General features: G+C 59.9%; 1 protein-coding gene across 1 annotated transcript in view; it reads right to left on the bottom strand.

Annotated features, from left to right (window-relative positions):
- LRP1 (LDL receptor related protein 1) overlaps positions 1-18470 on the bottom strand; it is a 79617-nt gene that overhangs the window by 26100 nt on the left and 35047 nt on the right. The window contains exons 16-37 of the mRNA XM_037127044.2: positions 17393-17533; positions 17172-17297; positions 16604-16720; positions 15771-15851; positions 13955-14122; positions 10814-10996; positions 10220-10420; positions 8843-9088; positions 7766-7963; positions 6174-6378; positions 5830-5994; positions 4969-5213; positions 4585-4716; positions 4089-4316; positions 3703-3877; positions 3514-3608; positions 3220-3369; positions 2902-3042; positions 2431-2565; positions 767-898; positions 448-582; positions 131-260 (exon numbers count right to left, since the gene is read on the bottom strand). Coding sequence (XP_036982939.2) covers positions 131-260; positions 448-582; positions 767-898; positions 2431-2565; positions 2902-3042; positions 3220-3369; positions 3514-3608; positions 3703-3877; positions 4089-4316; positions 4585-4716; positions 4969-5213; positions 5830-5994; positions 6174-6378; positions 7766-7963; positions 8843-9088; positions 10220-10420; positions 10814-10996; positions 13955-14122; positions 15771-15851; positions 16604-16720; positions 17172-17297; positions 17393-17533 — 3529 coding nt within the window. The remainder of the gene's footprint in view (positions 1-130; positions 261-447; positions 583-766; positions 899-2430; positions 2566-2901; positions 3043-3219; positions 3370-3513; positions 3609-3702; positions 3878-4088; positions 4317-4584; positions 4717-4968; positions 5214-5829; positions 5995-6173; positions 6379-7765; positions 7964-8842; positions 9089-10219; positions 10421-10813; positions 10997-13954; positions 14123-15770; positions 15852-16603; positions 16721-17171; positions 17298-17392; positions 17534-18470) is intronic.

The raw sequence follows: 18470 nt of genomic DNA, 5'->3' as shown, positions 1-18470 counted from the left end.
AGAGGTAGACATGGGGCTCCGTCACCAGAATGTGAAGGGGAGAGACCCTTGTCAGTGTGGGCTGTGCCCAGAGTGACCGGGCCAGGCCAGAGGCAGGAATGGCGACTGGCCAGGCTGTCCAGCTCCTCACCCCTTCTCTGGGTGGACAGTGATGGCCCGGGGCTTGTCCAGACCCTGGGAGATGACCACGTAGCGAAAAGAGCCATTGAGCCGGGCGACCTCGATGACGTCAAAGCCCTGGTCCGTCCAGTAGATGTTGCCTGAGGAGGAGGAGGTAGGCACTCGGTGGGTGGGGTGGGGGCGCGAACACCTGTCCCGTCCCAGCCCCGCACTGCCCCCGCTGCTTCCCCATCTGCTCCTGCCTGCCCCTTCTCAGATCCCTCCCTCTGCACCCACTTCCCTCCATCCTCTGCCTCACCTGGAGCCCCACACTCTGCCTTGGCTCACCTGCAATCCAGTCCACTGCGATGCCCTCCACACGCCCGATGCCATTGGTCACCACGTCCTCGCGCCACGTCTGATCTCGCTTAGCTCGGCTGATGGTGCTGAGGCCCATGTCCACCCAGTAAATGGTGTCATTTTCTGGAGGTGAAGAAGCCAACATGGGGACGCCCAGAAAGGCAGGGCCAAGGTGGGGGATCAAACTCATGTCAGGGCGGGACAGAGGTGAGTGATTGTCCCGTCCAGCTGAGGTCACGACACCCGACACTGGACCCCCAAGAGCACAGCACCCTCAAAGGCCATGCCCTGCCACCAAATGGCTGACCTGCATGGAAGTCGATGCCGACAGCCAGGGAAGTCCCCGACACGGGGACCAGGGCGTCTGACTTGTCACTGGGGTCCAGGGGGATTCCACGGATGCCCTCATGCACGGAGTACAGGAGGAAAGAGCCCACACCTGAAATGAGAATCCTTCAGGCACAGGCCTCATGGACGCCTCTTTAGACTTGGCTTCTGTAATTCTCAAGCCTGCATCCCTCCTTTGCATTCCCTATGAGATCTTTCTCCCAGCTATCATTCTTCCCCCTCAACACACACACACACCCTCCCACACCCTAGCCTGGGCTGGGAATCAGGAAAGGAACGTACTCTGGCGAACTACCTGCAAGACCTCTAGCGTCCCACCAGAGGGCAGCAGAGGCCTGGCTGTCTCTCCCTGTGCTCCGACCTCTGGTCCTGCCTCCCTGGATACAACCCTGCACCCCTCAGAGCATTACCGAGGATCTGGGAAGTTTCAGACAAGATAATCATACCGCAGGACTCCCAAATTTAGATTTCCACCCGAGTTTGCTTTGTCCTCTCCTCTCTCTAACACCTGAGACGCAACATTCCCAACAGCTTGCTCCTGAGCCAGCCTCACGCTGGTTTCCTGTTTCTTACGAGGCGTCATATTCATATTCACGCATCCCAGAACACTCTCTTGCCTTTATCACTTGATACAGTGTGTCCCAAAATGATCCCCAAGTGGGCCAGGTTGCTCAGGCTCCATTAAAAAAAAAGGTTAATGGTTGAGTGAGTTGGGGGAAACTCCAAACACTAGTCTTTTCTTGACAAATGTTCAGTGCAGATGAGCATATTCAAGGCTCTCAGACATTCTACAGCAAAAAATCCAACTCTTACATTTTGTTCAACCCCGTGTTAGTTTCTGTAACATCCACCCACATCAAAGAGGCGGGTGCCCAGGAGTGCACTTTGGGAAATGCTGTCGGGGGCAGGCTCTCACAGAAGCCACGAGTTCTTGTGAAATGTCTCTGGGTTTTATCCCTTCTCTTTGGCCCCAGCCCAGGCCCCATCTCCTAATACCGGGGTTACTCTGACAGCCTTCTAACAGGTCTAACTGCCTCAGTTTCCTCCTCCCCCATTCAGCTGGCTCTGTGCCGCCAGGTTAATCTGCCCCAAACGCAGCTTTCCAGGCAGGCCTGGCCAAGACCCTGTGGTCCTGCCCTCCCGCACAGCCCATCACCAGGACTCCTCCACGCCCTGCCCACCATCTGGGCCTGGCACCTCAGGGCCCCACGCACGCCTTCTTGCTGCTGGACTGTGGGCCTGGTACATCAGTCCTTCCCCTTTGGGCCACACACCTGCATCCCACTCGTCCAATACAACCTAGCCCACAGCACACCCATCCCACGGAGGTGGCCCTGGCACTGCCTTTTGACATCTGTTTCTCCAAAATCCCACTGAAATCGGAGCTACTTCGTGATCCAGTTTCACCTACATATCAGACCCCCTCGTGGTTGAAGCTACGAGCACAGGGACAGGGACTGTTGTCCCCTGGCTGCCCCCACAGCACCCAGCACAGAGGCCCTTAAGAACACAAGACCAGAGCAGTCCCACTGGCAAGGCGAGGACAGGAGTGGGGCTACGGGGCAGGACTAATGGGTGCCGGGGACCTGGGACAAAGTGGGGGTGGGGGGCAGGGGCACTGACCCTCACAGGCCTGCTGGCCACTCCGGAGGCTGTAGCCGGCCGTGCACATGCAGGAGCGGGTGGACTCCGACGTGGGCAGGCAGAGCTGGGAGCAGTCCCCGTTGTTGACACTGCAGGGGTTGGTGCTCTCGTGCCCTGCGGGGGGCAGCATAAAAGGGTTAGCAGCCCTCCCTGGGACCTCAGTGTCGGGCTCGTGCTACACAGGGAGACAGTCACTGTCTCACCCTGGACCTTGTGGGAGTCGCCACGCAACCCTGCTATCTTGGCCCCAGCCCAGTGGCCAGGGCGGCTGTGAGCCTATATGGTGCTTCAGTGAGAATCAGAACGGGGAGACCCCTTGCACAGTGAGAGGAGCCCATCCCATTTTCCCTCCTGCACACTAGCTTGGCCAGGGGTTCCTGCAGCCACCGCTGGCTGCAGCCTTGACCTCTGACTCCCATCCCATACCCCCTGCCCCTTGCCCCTGCTCACCCAGTTGGATGCTCTCGTCATAGACCTTCATGTGCATCACGAGGGTGGTGCTGTTCCGCAGAACCACGGAGCCCGAGCCGTCGGCCTTGTTGCACGTGCCCATCTTCTCCGACACCTGATCTGCCCACCATAGCTTGTCCCCTGGAGTAGCAGGGGGGGGCAGTGAGACCCCGGGGAAGGCCCTCCGCCCACCCTGCCCGCTTTTCCCGAAGGGCTCGGCAGGTTGAGCAGGCTGCCCCCGGGTCAGCTCCCACCTTCCCAGCCAACCCAGCCTCGCCTGGCCTGCTCCTGTCCCTGCTCCCACCCAGTGGCCCTCACCCATGATGGCCAGTGCTGTGGCCTTGCCCAGCTGGTTCCGCATGGTGTCGATGACCTCGAGCTCACTCCCGTCCAGATTGCAGCGGTTGATGGTGTGGTTCCCGGAGCTGATCCAGTAGAGTTTGCTTTCAGGGAAGTCAATAGCCAGGCCTGGAACAGGGCGGGTGGGGAGCATGACACCAGCCCCAGACGCTGCTCATCCGGGAACGCGCGCAGGGCATGTGGTTTGGGCAGGAGGGTGGCGAGGACATGCACTGAGCTGGGAGTGCGGGAGACAGAGGGGCAAGTGCATACCCACGGGGCCCTTCTGGCCACTGAAGAGCAGGGTGCGGTTGCTGCCGTCCATATTGGCCATGCTGATGTTGTCGCCATCGGTCCAGTAGAGCTTCCTGGGGGAGGGCGGGAGGGGCGTGGGGAGGGAGGCTCAGAGTCTCTTCTTCCCCACCCCCACCTCACACTCCCAAACCCCAGCCCGGAACCCACCCACGAAGCGGGTGGACGACCACGCCGTGGGGCTGCTCCAGGCCCTGCACCACCGCGTTCTTGAAGGAGCCGTCCAGCCGGGCCACGTTAATCTGCTTCTTGTTGGTGTCGTAGCTCGTCCAGAACAGGTTCCGGGACACCCAGTCCACAGCCAGCCCATGGGCATTTGGCAGGTCTGGGGGCACAGTGGGGAGGCAGTGGTTGGGGTTTGCAGGGCAGAGGTCGGGGGTGGGGGCAGCCTGATTTCCGTGGGAACAGGGATCAGAAACCGGGCTGGAGTGCTTCGAGGACCCAGGGAGGAAGTGGACACTGGGGGCCAGGGTAGGGAGGGAGGGTGGTGGGAGGAGCGCCCCCGCCCACAGGGCCCGGCAGGGTCCAGCCGGAACCTGCGGAGACGACGGTCTCCACGCCGGTGCCGTTGATGAAGGCCCTCTTGATGGCCTGCGTCCGCACATCGGACCAGTACACTCGCTGCTCGCGGGCGTCATAGTCCAGCACCGTGACGTTGTCGATGTCGGGCACCGTGAAGGAGATGATGTAGTTGTAGTACGGGGCGTCCAGGTCCACTCCCCGGATCTCCATCTGACGTGCGTACAGCAGGAACTTCTTAAACTCTGTGGAGCACGGCAGGTCACTGTGGGCAGCCCCTGCCTCCGTGCTTCCCGCCCAGACGAGGGCCCCTCCTTCCTCCTTTTCCTTCCATTCGCTGCTGACCCTTGGTGATCAAGAAGCACCCCACCGAGGGCATGGCCCCCCTGCCGGAGCCCCAGCCTCCCCCTACAGAGGCAGGCCCCAGAGCCTCCCCACCAGACGGAAGCCTGGGCACCAACCCCTCCTCTGCAGCCTCAGCCTACCCCTGGCCCTGCAGGGGGGACCACCTACCGTAGCAGGTGGTGTTGTCCTTGTGGAGCTTCATGAGGTGGGGACAGGCGCAGGACACTGTCCGGTTGTAGTTGATAAGACACAGGTGGGAGCAGGGGCCACGGCCCCCATTGGCCTCACAGGGGTTGGGAGCTGGGTGTGGGGGGCGAGGAAAAGCGAGAACAGCCTGTGACTTGCAGGCCCCTCCCTGGCCTTTCTCACCTGAACACCCCTTCTCACCCCTTTTCATCGTCCCTGTTTCAGTGCCACCTGCTGCCAGCCCTTCTCTCTCAGCAGGCTGCCCCCCACCCCCGCCCCGTTCCAGCTCAGACCCCCACGTGTTCCCACCGCCCTCTCCTCTCCTAAGGGCCTCTGACGAGGTGGAGGACTCCCCCGGGCCCTTACCCATGGGCTGTCGGGAGGGGTGGTACACCTGCAGGTCAAAGGGCTGGGTGTTGGTTCTCTGCACCACGGTGACATTGTGGCCAGTCCACTTGTTGGCCTTGGCTAGCGTGTTCGTTCTCCAGTCTGTCCAGTACACCTCCCCGCCGTACAGTGTCACTGCAAACGGGTGCGACAGGAACTCGTGTCCCCGCAGCACCTCCATGTGGCCGGAGCCGTCGTAACGTGCTGAGTAGATGGCATCTGACCTGAGAGCATGGTCGGGGCAGAGTGAGGGTGCTGGTGGGGACGGCAGCCTCAGGGCGTCCTGCCCGGGGCACCCCGCCCGGGCCCTGGCCCACGGCCCCCTGCTCAACGCACTGCCAACCCTCCTGGCCAGAGAAGGCAAACAGAATGACCGAGCAGCGGGACCGTGTGGGGCCCGGTCTAGGACCCCAGCCCCCAGTCACCAACTCCCACACCCCTGGCACTTCTCCCCAGGGCAGCCACTAGCGCACAGCTCTTTGGCGAAGGTTAGAAAAAGGCACCCCCTCTGTGGAGGCCAGTTAGAGAAGGTTCCCCCTTTCTCTGGGCAGACAGAGCCCCACAGGAGAGTGCACGGATCCGTGAGGGCAGGAGGCTGCACTTCACCCTCGGAGCAGCCTGACAGTTGGACTCCACCTTCTATCACCACCTGTCCCCTAGCCCCGCCTCTCTCTTCGCTGCAGCCCTGTAGTCCCGCCCTGGGCTGCCCTGCTTCTGGATCTAACTCCTTCGAGCCTCCTTATCACCCTCCCCACTGCCAGGTTCTGGGACCCAGGCCCACCCTGGCCCTGGAAGGGAGGGGCAGATAGAGACCTCCTGGGGCTGGTGAGGGGCCCTGACCTGGCATCGATCCAGAGGATGCGCTTCTCCAGGTAGTCCACAGTGAGCCCGTTGGGCCAGCCGCCTGAGCCTGTCTCCCGGTGGATGGTGCGGCGCCCAGCCCCACTCATGGAGGCTGCCTCAATTCGGGGCAGGCTGGCATCCCAGTCTGTCCAAAACAGGATCCTGGGGAGTGGGGAGCAGGTCAGGAGGGCCAGGCCAGGGGCCTGGGGGCCGGGCTGTGGTGGGATCCCAGGGAAAGGGCTGAGGGGGTCGAGTAGTACTGAGGAGATGGGTGTCTCTGGCCAGGCTGAACGAGGCTTTGGGGAGCCATGGGCCAGCACAGGGCTAGGCAGGGTCCTCACCCGTCCCGGGGATCCAGAGCAATTGCCCTTGGGTGCTCAATGTCACCAGCCAGCAGGGTGGTCCGGAGGGTACCATCCAGCTTGGCCACCTCGATCTGGTCCAGGTTACTTTCCACCCAGTAAATGTTGCCAGCAATCCAGTCTACAGCCAGACCCTCAGGTGTGGCCAGGCCATACTGGATCACCACCTCGAAACTGGTCAGGGCTGGAGAAGAGAGGGTTGTGGGAGGTTAGAGTCCCATGGGGTGGGCTGGACTGAAGTTGACACGTCCTGGGGACCCTCTGTGACCCACCCTCAACTCTCACACTTCTGTCAATACCTCTGATGAGCCCCAGATTCAACTGGGGTTCCCAGACCCCCACTCTCCTCACCCAGGCCCCCCACCCCCCCAGGAGGTCAAGCAGGAGAGAAGCCTGGCTTCCAGAACCGTGGAGGAGGGGACGTGGCTACCATCTCTGCTTGCAGCTCTCTGCAAGGCTGAGCCATGGGAGGAGGTCAGAGCAGAGGTGGAGGCTTTGGGAGACAGGCCTTGACCCAATATGAGGAGGACAGAACTTTGTAGAAGTCACTCCATAAACTGTCTTAGAGGTTTTCTTATGAAAAAAATGTATTTATATGGACCTTCCTATTAATAACGTTTTAAAACAATTTTGTTTATTTATTTTTAAAGAGAGGGGAAGGAAGGGAGAAAGAGAGAAAGAGAAACATTAATGTGTGGTTTACATTACATGGCCCCCACTGGGGACTTGGCCCACAACCCAGGCATGTGCCTTGACTGGGAATTGAACCTGCAACCCTTTAGTTCACAGCCTGCGCTCAATCCACTGAGCTACACCAGCCAGGGCTGGACCTCATTATTTTAGAAACTGTTGCAGTGTGAACATAATCCCGGTCCACTTAGCCATTGCCTTGTTGATGAACATTGGACATTTGACATTTGAGGTGCTTCCAAGTTTCCTCTACTACAGTTGATACAAACTCCTACAGTAAGACGTGCTTCTTTCAAGTCTTTGCTTGGATGTCACCTTCGCAGGGCACCTTCTTTAACCACCTGATTTAAAAGGTCAACCCCCATTTTCCCCACCTGCCTTGCTTCCTTTCTTTCGATCCACAGCGACACCCTCTTCTGTCCCATCCCACAGCGTACCAGCTTTTTAGGGCTGGTGTTCCCACTGGCACGGAAGCTCCCTGAGGACACTGTGGCCTGATTTGATCGCTGCTGCCCCCCCCCGGCCCAGTGTGCACGGCGGTGTCGACCGAATGAACGGAGAAGTCTGTGACAGGCTGCCTTGGGACAGAGGCAGAGTTCAGGTACCCCCAACCTGAAATGACTTTTTTACTTTCAAGCCTGTAATTCTAGGATTTGGGGAGCTGAGCTCCCGGCCCTTTCAAAGGAAGGGTGATCATTTTGTTAATTACCAGGCTGGCAGCTTTGCTGACGATAATTACGGGGCGTCAGGCACTGAGACCACAGCAAAATCTAACCTAATTAACGATAGTGTGGGGGATGGGGGAGTGAAGGGCTTCCGCTTTGGGCTGAGCACCCAAGTGGCCCCTAGGGCGCACTTTCACCCCGCATCAGTGCCGTCACCTCCATTGTCCAGCAGCTTCCCGCGGTAGATCTTGTCCTCCACCACGTCCGTCCAGTAGAGGGCGCTCTGGCTGAGGTGGAAGTCCAGGGCGATGGTGTTGCGCAGGCCGGGCACCAGGACGCTGTAGTCCCCTTTGTGAAGGTCAATGCGCCGGATTTCATGGCGGTTGGAGAAGATGATGAACGGCTTGAAGGGGTCTGAGGGGGGGTTGACGTAGAGGTCAGCAAGGATTTGCTGCCTCTATGCCTCCCGGTCCAGGGTGTGGACGAAAGAGGAGACACATACGATGAATGCGGCAAGCTCAGGGGAGGCCGGCCTAGCGGGGGGCCCCTGCAGTTACAGACAGGAAGTCCCGTGTGGATACACGGGAGGGTCTGAACGTAAGATTTCTTGACGAAAAGTGAGTCATAGCAGGTAGTCGCTCCTAGGCCTGTAGCTTCCCTGGCAAAGGTCAACCTTTACCTCAGGGTTGAGTCTGAGTATTTTCTTTTTGCATCTAAGGTAAACAGACCCTTGAAATGTCACAGTGATCTTTTCCAGACCCCTCAGAGCACAGCCTCGTCCCTGGAGGCGACCACAGAGCCCCTTGTTGTTCCACTGTTCCCAGTACAGCACCTCTCCGTGCTATAAATTTTATAAACTATCCTGTACTCACCAGTGGCGAGAAGTATGCGTCTCTCCGTTTTACTTTGTCTCCGACCCCACAGATTTCCCTGCCCACTTAATCTACCACCAGTAGATTTCATGTAACCCTCCTTATGCCTATGCCTTCGATGCCGATGTATAAAATAAGATACAAAACCACCATTCTCTGGAGCACTTTTCTCAGTCTGTTGAGAGTCTGCTTCCTGGCGATTGCTGATGGTCTGACTGAAACTCAAAAAATTCTCTATAGGTTTGGATGTTTCTTTTGACTGTAAGAGACAGGCAGAGTCTCTGTTTGCTCTGAGGCTGGGCCTGGATGGAAACCTTAGCCTTTGGCATCCAGCGCCTGAGCCCAGCCAACCAGCCGTCGGGAGCCTGCTGCGGCCTGCCCAGTTCCCCAGGCACCGCCCGACCGCCCTCCAGTGCCTCACCCAGGCTGCGGCAGCTCTCGCCATCTGGCTCCAGCACCCATCCCTCGTAGCAGGAGCACTTCACGCTGAACTTGTTCTGGTCGCACTTCTGGCTGCACTTGAGGTGCTTGGCACAGTAGCTCTGGATCTGACAGGTGTGGTTGTCGGGCCCCAGCTCCATGCCCAGAGGGCACGAACAGACGATGCCTTCGCCAGGTGCCACGGAGCAGTTGTGGCTGCAGCCTCCGTTATTCAGGGAGCACTGGTCTGGGGGCCGGGGTGGGGGTGGGGGCAGGACTGGGGTTACCACAGCTTTGCTGGGCCCTGAGTCCAGGGCAGCCCAGAAAGAACCCTGGCACCCTGCCCACGTCACCCTTCTTCTCCGTTCCGACCAGCCCTCTGCCCTGCTGCCTCCCAGCCTTTCTCAGGACCGGGGCTGGGACCCTGGCATCCACCACCCGGATCGCCCCTCCCCCTCCCCATCACAACTGCATCTCTCTGGTTTCTACTTATTGCTTCTTGAGCCCACAGGGGAGCCCCAGCTTTTTGCATCTCCCTGGGAGGGTTGGAAACCCATTCCCTTTTCCTCGATCCCTCCTGACTTGGGGTGAGGTGTAGCACAGAACGTCCCGCCCTGGGTCCGGACACACCCTGGGATCTGCCAGCACTGACAGATGCCCCATCGGCAGCTCCCAAGGCCTGTCCCGACCCACCTTATCTCTCACTCCTCTCCTTTCAGGAACCCGTCGCTCAGTCTGCCTGGCTCACAGGAGATAAGGCTGCTCCGCATCCCCAAGTCACACCATGTGGCCCCCGCTGACCCTCGTTTCTTTTGATCTTGAAAGCACACCCTCCTCCCCCAACGTCCTCACTGACTCTGAACTATCTGCCCATCTTTGAGAACCCAATTAAATCCCCACCTCCTCCTGGAAGCCTGCCCTGACCACATCCAACACTCAAGCCGCTGCCTTTCTCTCCAAAGCCAACTCCACAGTGCTCAGCGGCATGAGTGTGGGCGAGGGGTCTGTGCCTGCAGCGGGGGGCTGCGCTGCACTATCTCCACAGTACTTTGGGAGCTGGGTGACCCTGGACCAGTGATTAACCTCTCTGTACCCCAGTTTTCTCATCTGTAAAGTGGGGATGATAACAGTATTTGCCTCACAGGGCTGGCCGCTCTACAGATTACATGCTGTAATGGTGTGATGCACTTAGCACAGCCTCTTGCTAAGGAGAGTTGTAAATCAATGGGGGTTGTGGGTAACTGCCCTGGACAGCCCCGCAGCCAGAGCTGCCCTTCCCCTGGTCTCAGACCTCTTCCCGCACAGCCTGCCCTGCCCCACTTGCCCTGGCTGGGGCCCAGACTCCTTCCCCGCCCCCCCCCCCCCCCCCGGGCCTCACCACAGAGCTCTCCCTCATCGGAGCCATCACTGCAGTCGTCGTTGCCGTCACACAGCTTGTCAGGGGGCAGGCAGACGGAGGTGTTATTGGCACAGGGGTGCGAGGGGGGCCTGCAGACCAGGGACTCACAGTTCTCCTCGTCCGAGTTATCCTCACAGTCACTGTCGCCGTCACACACCCATGCTTTGCTGATGCACCGAGCTGAGGGGCGGGTGCGGTGTGAGGGGCCAGGCCTGGGCAGCAGGGCTCCCTGCGTCCTTCCCAGACTCAGCAGCGTTCTCTAATAGGCTCACGACTGCGATGCCTTAGGGTCCACTAGGAACCTTGAGGCTTTTCCTGTCGAATTCACGCAGGCAACGGAGAAGGCAAGGATCTCCAGGAGGTGTTGGGGCTCAACTCTGGTGGGGGTTTTGGTTCCCAGGGCCCGTGGGGCAGGCCCTGGCCCCCCACACGTCTGTGCAGCCGCTTGCCTCGGTGTCCCCACCCCACCCCTCACAGCACGGTGCCATCGCCCTTGTCTGGGCCCTGCTCTCGGCACGGCTTCCTCCTGTCCCTGCTGCCCGTGCCAAGCTCCGTGCAACACTTGTTTCTTACCAGAGTCCTTGCAGCCAAACTTGACGTTGGGGTCACAGACATGGGTCACTCCCTCGCAGCTCTTCTCGTCACTGGAGTCCATGCAGTCAGTGTCCCCGTCACAGCGCCACCGCAGGGGGATGCACAGGCCATCCAGCCGGCACTGGAACTCGTCACTGTGGCAGCCACCAGGTGGTCTTGTGGCTGCAGGGGGACAGGTGCAGGGCATCGGGTGGGGGTAGGGGCTCCCGGTCGGCCGTTCCCCTGGCTGCCTTCCCAACCCCTCTCCTGCTATGTCCAGCCCGAGGCTGTGCGCAGAGACGGGGACGAGGAGCTCTCTGGGCTCCGCCGATGCTCCTTGGAAGCACTAACTGAGAGTCAGGGATGTTCCACCTTCCGGGACCCTAAAGACTGTCTCATCTAACCTCCCTATTTTACACTCGAGAGCTCGACTGGACATGCAATTTGCTGGCCAGAACTCAAATGCCCCCACCTTAGCCCAGCTTCTGTTTCATTCATTCACTGCACAGACACTTATTGGTCGCCTACTGTGGGCCAGGCACTATTTGCCAGCATGAGCCAGACAAAGTCCTCGTCCTCATGGAGCTGAACTTCTAGTGGGGCAGATGGACAACGAAAATGTGACGCAGACCATCCAGCATGGAACTGCAGGTCCTGACCAGAGCTATGGACACAGAGCCGGGTCATGGCCAGAGGGGCGGAGATGCTACTTTACGTGTGACAGTCAGGGAAGGCCTCTGAGCAGGAGGTGTTTGAGCAGAGGCCTGGATGGCATGAGCCACGAGAATACCTGGAAATGTATTCCAGGCAGAGGGAACAGCTAGTGCCAAGTTGGAGACAGGAGTACCCAGGGCGTGTGGGGAAAATGCCCAGGGCACATCTGAGGCTGCGCTCAGCCAGAGCAGAGTGAAGGAGACGTGAGGCAGGAGCCTAGGTCAGAGAGGTGAGGGGGGCCTCGGAGGCCACAGCGTGGCATTTGGTATTAATTCTAAGTGTGCAGGGAGCCAGTGCAGACTGCAGGGCAGGGCGGGGGCGTGGAGTCAGACGTAGGCTCTGTGGGATGCGCAGGCTGCTACGCCAAGATCTGGCTCAGGAGGCCACGGAAGGCGCAGGAACAGCACCTGCTGACAGCGCACCAGCCTGAGCCTGCACGCACGCCGCTACCGCCGCTGCTGTGGGCCCCGCGTTCCCGCCCGTCTGGCCATGAACGTGACCGAGGCTCTCATCTTGTGCCTGGACTTCAGCAGCAGACTCCAAGCTGAGTTTCCTTCCTCGGGGCTCCTGAACCAACTTCTAACCTAATCCCCTTCCAGGATTATCTTCCCAAAGCCCTCCTATATCTTGTCACCCTTCAGCTTTGAAATCCTTTGAAGGCCCCCCGTGCCTGCCTTTCACCTGCTGTAATCTGCCCCCTTTGACACAGCCTCATTCCTCGCTGGCCCCTTGGGCCTTGGGGCCCCACGTGGCTGCACTCGCCCCCGAGACAGTGATCAGTCTCGCCCTCTAAGCCTCACCACTGGGTTAGCCAGGCCGCCCCACCCCCAACTGCAGACCCTCCCGCTTGTCCACTTACCCACAGTCTAATCCCTCATCAGGGCTCAGTTCAAACCCCACCTCCTCCTTGAGGGTCCCAGACCGGTTCAGCTCACAAGCATAGCTGACAATCGCTACCAACCATGACATGCCCGTGCTCATGTGCCGGGCCCACACTATCTCTTTCCATTTCCTGGAGCGGGAAGCCGAGGCTACAGGGGAAGCAACTTGCCCAAGTTCGCCCAGCTCGTAAGTGCGGGACTTGGAAGCCCTTCCCACCAGGCCAGCCTCAGGCCTCCGGGGGGGCCCCTTCTCAGAACCCCGAAGCACTGTTACCCGTTCTCCTCACCCGGCCTTGGTCAGTGGCAGCCCTGGACACTCGGCGACTGCCTCCCAGGCCTGGGTGGGTCTCCCCACCCTCCCTCTCGGAGCCGGGCCCTCGAGGGTGCTCAGGGCTCAGTACTGCTCCCACCGTGTGCACCCTTATCGGCAAGGCCGGGGCTGCGAGCCGGCGGCCCGGGGCCACTGAAGCCTGTGGAAACATTCTGGCCTGCAGTGCTTTCAAAACTCTTCAAACCGAGTGCCAGTTGTTACGGTTTGATTTGTGTTCCCTGAAAAAGATGCCGAAGTCCTAACTCACGGTACCTGGGAAGGAGACCTTGTTTGGAAACAGGTCTTTACTGGTGGCCGATTTCAGAGGAAGCGTTAGTCTGGGCCCCTCCGACAGGACTGTGTCCGCACGTGAAGAGGAAGGGCGGGCACAGGCAGACATGCGCGCAGAGAGAACGCCGGGTGGAGGCGAGGACCGGCTGCGGAACCGCAGAGGCCGCCTGCGAGCCCGGAGGCGGGGAGACAGGCTGGGGCACATTCTCCCCGACTGCGCCGCGGGGCACCAACACTGCTGACTTAGGTCTCGAACCCGCGGCCCCCAGAACTGTGAGAACTGTTGGGACAGCTCTAGGGCACTAACACTGGTGTTTAAAAACCGGCGGACTCCACATGAAAATCTGCACTGTTGCTGGCTCTGGAAGTCAGGGCAACCCTGGGCCTTCATTCTTCCGTAGTAACCATTAGCCAGAGCCGAGATCCCAGCATCCTTTGCGAGTCTCTGGGCACTGGGAGGGTCTCCCCACCCTCCCTCACAGAGCCAACCCCCTCCTTTGGCTCCCACAGGACTCATTCACCCTACACCTCTGAGCGTCCCCTCTCCAAGCGACTGGGTCCCAAACACAGGCTCTGTGCTTGGTGCTTTTCTGTGTGTGATCTCCCTGAACCCCCATGTCGGCGCCATTATTACCCCCACTTTGCAGATGAAATGCACAGAGGCCATCGAGATTAAGTAACTTGCTCAAGGCCAGCCAGAGAGGAAGTAGCAGAGCTGGAGCTCAAACCCAAGGCCACCCAGCTGCAAAGCCTGTGATCTTAACAGTGTGTGACAATGACTTGTCGGCAATCTCCCTCTCCCACGGGGCTGGAGACTGCTGCAGGATAAGAGCCACGTCTGAGCTATCTCTGCCTCCCCAGGTGGCAGCGACATGCAGGGAGGAGGCCGGCCGAGTGGCTGACGCGTGAACAATCTCACCCCGCCCTGCCGGCCCGGGCGCCTACCCTGGTTGGTGCAGTTGGCGTGCGTCTCATCACTGTAGTCCCCACAGTCGTTGTCCCCATCGCAGGTCCAGTGCTCTGGGATGCAGCGCCCGCTGTTGCACTTGAACTGGGTGCTGGAGCAGGAGTGGCTGCAGCCGGCCTCGTCACTGTTGTCCCCACAGTCATTGTCTGGTGGGGAGGCAAGAAGGGGAGAAGCAAGGAGCAGGTTGGCAAGCAGTCTTCTCTGTGACCCCAGCTTGGGGCGCCCACTCCCACCTCCTCCTCATTCCCATCCCGGCCCCCCCACCCCCACTGAGAAAAAAACAAACAGAAAAGACACAGAAACTGCATAGACTGCAGCATGCACCATGGCCCGCACGTGGGGAGGGGGCGGGAGGGGGCTCCAGGCGGGCCCTTCCCTGAGTCCTGGGAGGCTGGCCAGGAGGGACACAGGACGTGTTCCTTTAGTTTGGGCAGGGTGTGGGGACAGGGGTCTGTTTGCTTCGGGGGGGAAGAGTGGGGATTTCCCTGGTTTTGGAGGGGGAGAGATACGTGGAGTGTAGGTGAGGCCTCTCTGCTGGAGAGGGAAGGGCTTACTCAGGCTCCACACTGAAATGAACTTGGGCGTTGCTGAGACCCATGTGCCCAGCTCACTAGGGGCACTGCCTACAGCTGGGAAGGGTTGGGGCCACCGGGAGGCACCTGGGCGAGACAGAACGATGTCCTGTGATCCAGGTCCTGAGGGTGGGGGCTTGTGGACATCCCTTCACACTTCCAGGACAATCGGCAAACCTGGGTTTGGCTCTTTCTCTCGGGAATGTTCCTGCCTCTTTTCCACCTGGATCTGCTTCTCTAATTCTCTCTTCCCCCTCTTCGGTGGTCTCCTTGTCCCCTCCTCTCTGTCATCTCCTCTCCTCGTTCCCTTTACCCACTTTGCTTCTTTCCTCTCCAACATTTGCTTTCTCCTGCTGCTGCCCCCTCTGTCTCGCTCCTCTCTAGCTTTTCCTTCACACCCTAGAAGCTCTGGGCTGGGAGCTGCCTGGGAGTCCTGAGAGGCGACCAGAGGCCAGCTGGGCTCTGGGGGTGATGGTGCATGTGCTTCTATGCACTGACCGGCAGGCTCAGGACAGGTCTTTTCGTCAGAGCCGTCCCCACAATCCTTCTCTGAAACACAGAAACCGCCAGGGCAACCATTGGCACACGAGACACGGCAAAGACGAGGGGCAACACGGCGCTGACCCAGTCCAGCCTCTCACATGTGAGCCAGGGCTGGAGCCTCTGGTACAACACGTCACAACACACAGACACAGCGGAGCCCTCAGACAGCATACACACGATGGACAGCATCCACTGGCTCCTGTGGCTCAGGGCCGGCACCGCCTGGTCCCTGGCTGACCGCCAGGCGGGCTCCTGAGCCTAGAGCCGGAGCCTGGGCTCGCCGAGGACGTCAGAAGATGGGGTTTGCGGGGGAGAAGGGGCTTGGGCACTGGGCTCTTGTTGCTCTGCTCCCACAGGCCTCTGCCCCCCCCCCACCCAGCCCTCCTTGCTTAGCTCTCCCCGGGCCCTGAGCCTCTGCTGGAGGGTAGACAGCTCGGGCCCTTCCTCAGAAGGAACGGCACAGATGGGCGATAGGCAGGGTCCTCCTCAGTCCATCTTGGTTCCCTCACACATTTCTGGCTCATCCTCTTCTCTCCCAGACAAGCTGGGAGGGTTTCAATGAATGGGAGGGAGGCCCTGGCTTGATTCTCAAACCCTTTGGGCCTCACAGCCCTGGGGCCTGGCTGCAGCTTCTAGCTTTCCTGGGAATCAGAGCAGGTGAAGGGAGGCAGGCTCTCACCATTGTCACATCGCCAGTTGATGTTGATGCATCTGCCGTTGTTGCAGGTAAACTGAGTCAGGGGGAAGCAGGTGGGATAGGCTGTCAGGGAGAAAGTGTGACTGGGTCAGGCCCTGAAGACTGCACGGCAGCAGAGCACCAAAAGCGGGTGGGTGCAGGGGCCTCCTGCAACCAGGGGCCCTTCGTGCAGCCAGACGGCGAGGAGGCTGAGCAGCAATGCCTCAGCCTGAAACTGCCCGTGGATCCCTGCGTCTCTGAGCACCCTTTTTATCTACTTATCTTTATTTGGATAGTATGTTTATTAAAGGGCCCGGGATAGGAGAAACCGCAGGGGAGAAGCCCAGCGGGGCGGCTTCAGCTCACTGGGGAGTCAGAGAAAAGGGGGCCTTGGAGGCAGGGCCGGGGGTTAGCACGGGACGAGCTGCCGCTGCCCACTGTTCCCCTGGTTGCAGGTCTTGTGGCGACCCTTGGAGTTTAGGAGATGCATGCCTGTGGGGGAGGGGGAGGAGGCGGGGAAAGGGGTGGGTGTGGCCTTGGGAGGGAGAGTGCGCTGAGCATCCTCTTTGAAAGCTGGCAGTCACCAAACATGGGCCCTGTGCGGAGTGTTTTCCACACATGGTCTCACCGAACCCCCACATCGGCGCTGTGAGACAGGTGCCATTATCATCCCCACTTGGCAGGTGAAAATGCACAGAAGCCACTGAGATTAAGTAACTTGCTCCAGACCACCTGGTACTAACTGGCGGGGTCTTTGTAAACCGCCCCCACCCCCTGGGGTGTTCTCATGGGTCACCTCCTTCGTGCCAGCCTGGCCTTCCCATTGTCCCTCTTACCGCATGAGGCTGACTCATCGGAGCGGTCCCCGCAGTCATCGTCCAGGTCACAGGTCCAGGAGATGGGGATGCAGCGGCCGCTGGCGCAGGAGAACTGGTTGGGTGGGCAGGTGCGGGCTGGGGGCAGGAATGGGTGTGAGTGTAGAGTCCTGGCCCCCTTTCTTAATTTTCCTTTCCTTTCCTATTATTCTCTGTGTAATAGGAAGTCTTCCCGAGGGTTTCGAAGCCATTTCTCTCAGAGAAATTCAAAACCACCTGCATGGCCTCGTGGTGGCTGCGTCACCTCACCTCTCGAGGGGCCTCTGGTTCCTTCCAGATCCACCTGCCCTGCTCTTAACCTCCCACCCAGAGCTGAGCTCTGTTCTCTGCTGGCTCAGTCCTCTCAGCCAACCGTGTCCTCCAGAGGCAGGGGGACAGCACCCCTCCCCCACTGCTCGGGGCTCCGCCCTCTCAGCCCAGGTGCCCTGCACTCTCGTCTCCCCACCCCCCAGGCCCCTCTGCCTTCCCGAGCCTGGTTCTGGCCTCCCTGAATGAGGGGCGCCCAGCGTGCCCCCCCACTGTTCCCCACCCGAACAAGTGGCATTGGACTCGTCTTCGCTGTTCCCGCAGTCGTTGTCGCCATCACAGAGCCAGCGGTTGGGGATGCACCGGTTGTTCTCACACTTGAAGCGGTCGGAGGGGCAGGTGTGCTGATCTGGGAGCGAACAGGCCATTGAGGTGGTGGGGCCCTGCCGTCCCGCCCGGCCACCCTGCAGGCCCGTCGCCGGACAGAGAGGGCAGGTGACTCACGGCAGAGGGCGGGGGCCTCGTCACTGTTGTCCAGGCAGTCGTTGTCTCCGTCACACTTCCAGCGCTCCTGGATGCAGCGGCTGTTGGCGCAGGCAAACTCGCCCGGCTGGCACTGGGGTGGGGGCACGTAGGATGGGTTCGCTGTGGGCACCACAGGGCGTGAGGGGGAAAGTCAGGCCCAGACCGTGGGTTGGGGCTAAGCCCATTTTCTTATTTAAAAATAAGACACAGAGTGAATTCTCCTAGCATGTCATTCTTTTTTAAAAAGATTTTATTTTATTTATTTTTAGACAGAGGGGAACGGAGGGAGAAAAAGAGGGAAACATTAATGTGCGGTTGCCTCATGCACCCCCAACTGGGGACCTGGCCCGTGACCCAGGCATGTGCCTTGACTGGGAATTGAACCAGTGACCCTTTGGTTCACAGGCCAGCACTCAACCCTCTGAGCCACACCAGCCAGGGCCTAGTATGTAATTTTTGAAGAACAAATTATCTGGCTGGAAGCCACAGGGTGATGTTCACTCTGACGTGCCCCCTACTTCAGCATGGCCTGAGAAGAAGCAGCTGCTGCGAGAGTGCAGAGCCCCCCACACTTCGGTGCCTGCCCAGCAGACCCCTCCCCCTCCCTGCCATTTCTATAAGCTGTTCCTTGAAAGGTGTCTCCGGGACTTCTTCCTTCACAGACGCATGCACTGCACTAGTGGGAGTGAAAACGGGCCCCAGAACCCTGCGGGCTCCCGGCTTCTGCTCCCCGCGCTTGCCCCCCACACCGCCGTCTGCCCTGGGCCATTAGAGGTAAACTCACTGGGTCCTTCGCGTCCGTGATGTCACGCAGCCCAGGACGCCCACATCAGACCTGTCCCGGACCTTCTGGCTCTGTGCACCCCTCTGACCCATCGCTCACCCCCACTCTACTCCTTGAACCTCCCCATGGGCCCGTGGGTGGCTACTTTCTCTCCATGGCCCACGGGCCACTGGGCCTGGAGGTGTTCGCCTTGCTTCCTGCTACTGCTCCCCACTCTTCTCCCTCCCTCCTCTCTGAAACGCCCGTGTTGACTTTCATGGGACCAGATCGCCA

Source organism: Artibeus jamaicensis, unplaced genomic scaffold (assembly GCF_021234435.1).
Source record: "Artibeus jamaicensis isolate MK-2021 breed Jamaican fruit bat unplaced genomic scaffold, CSHL_Jam_final contig_233, whole genome shotgun sequence".
In the NCBI taxonomy this organism is placed as follows: domain Eukaryota; kingdom Metazoa; phylum Chordata; class Mammalia; order Chiroptera; family Phyllostomidae; genus Artibeus; species Artibeus jamaicensis.
This window is presented reverse-complemented; position numbering and strand designations above follow the sequence as displayed.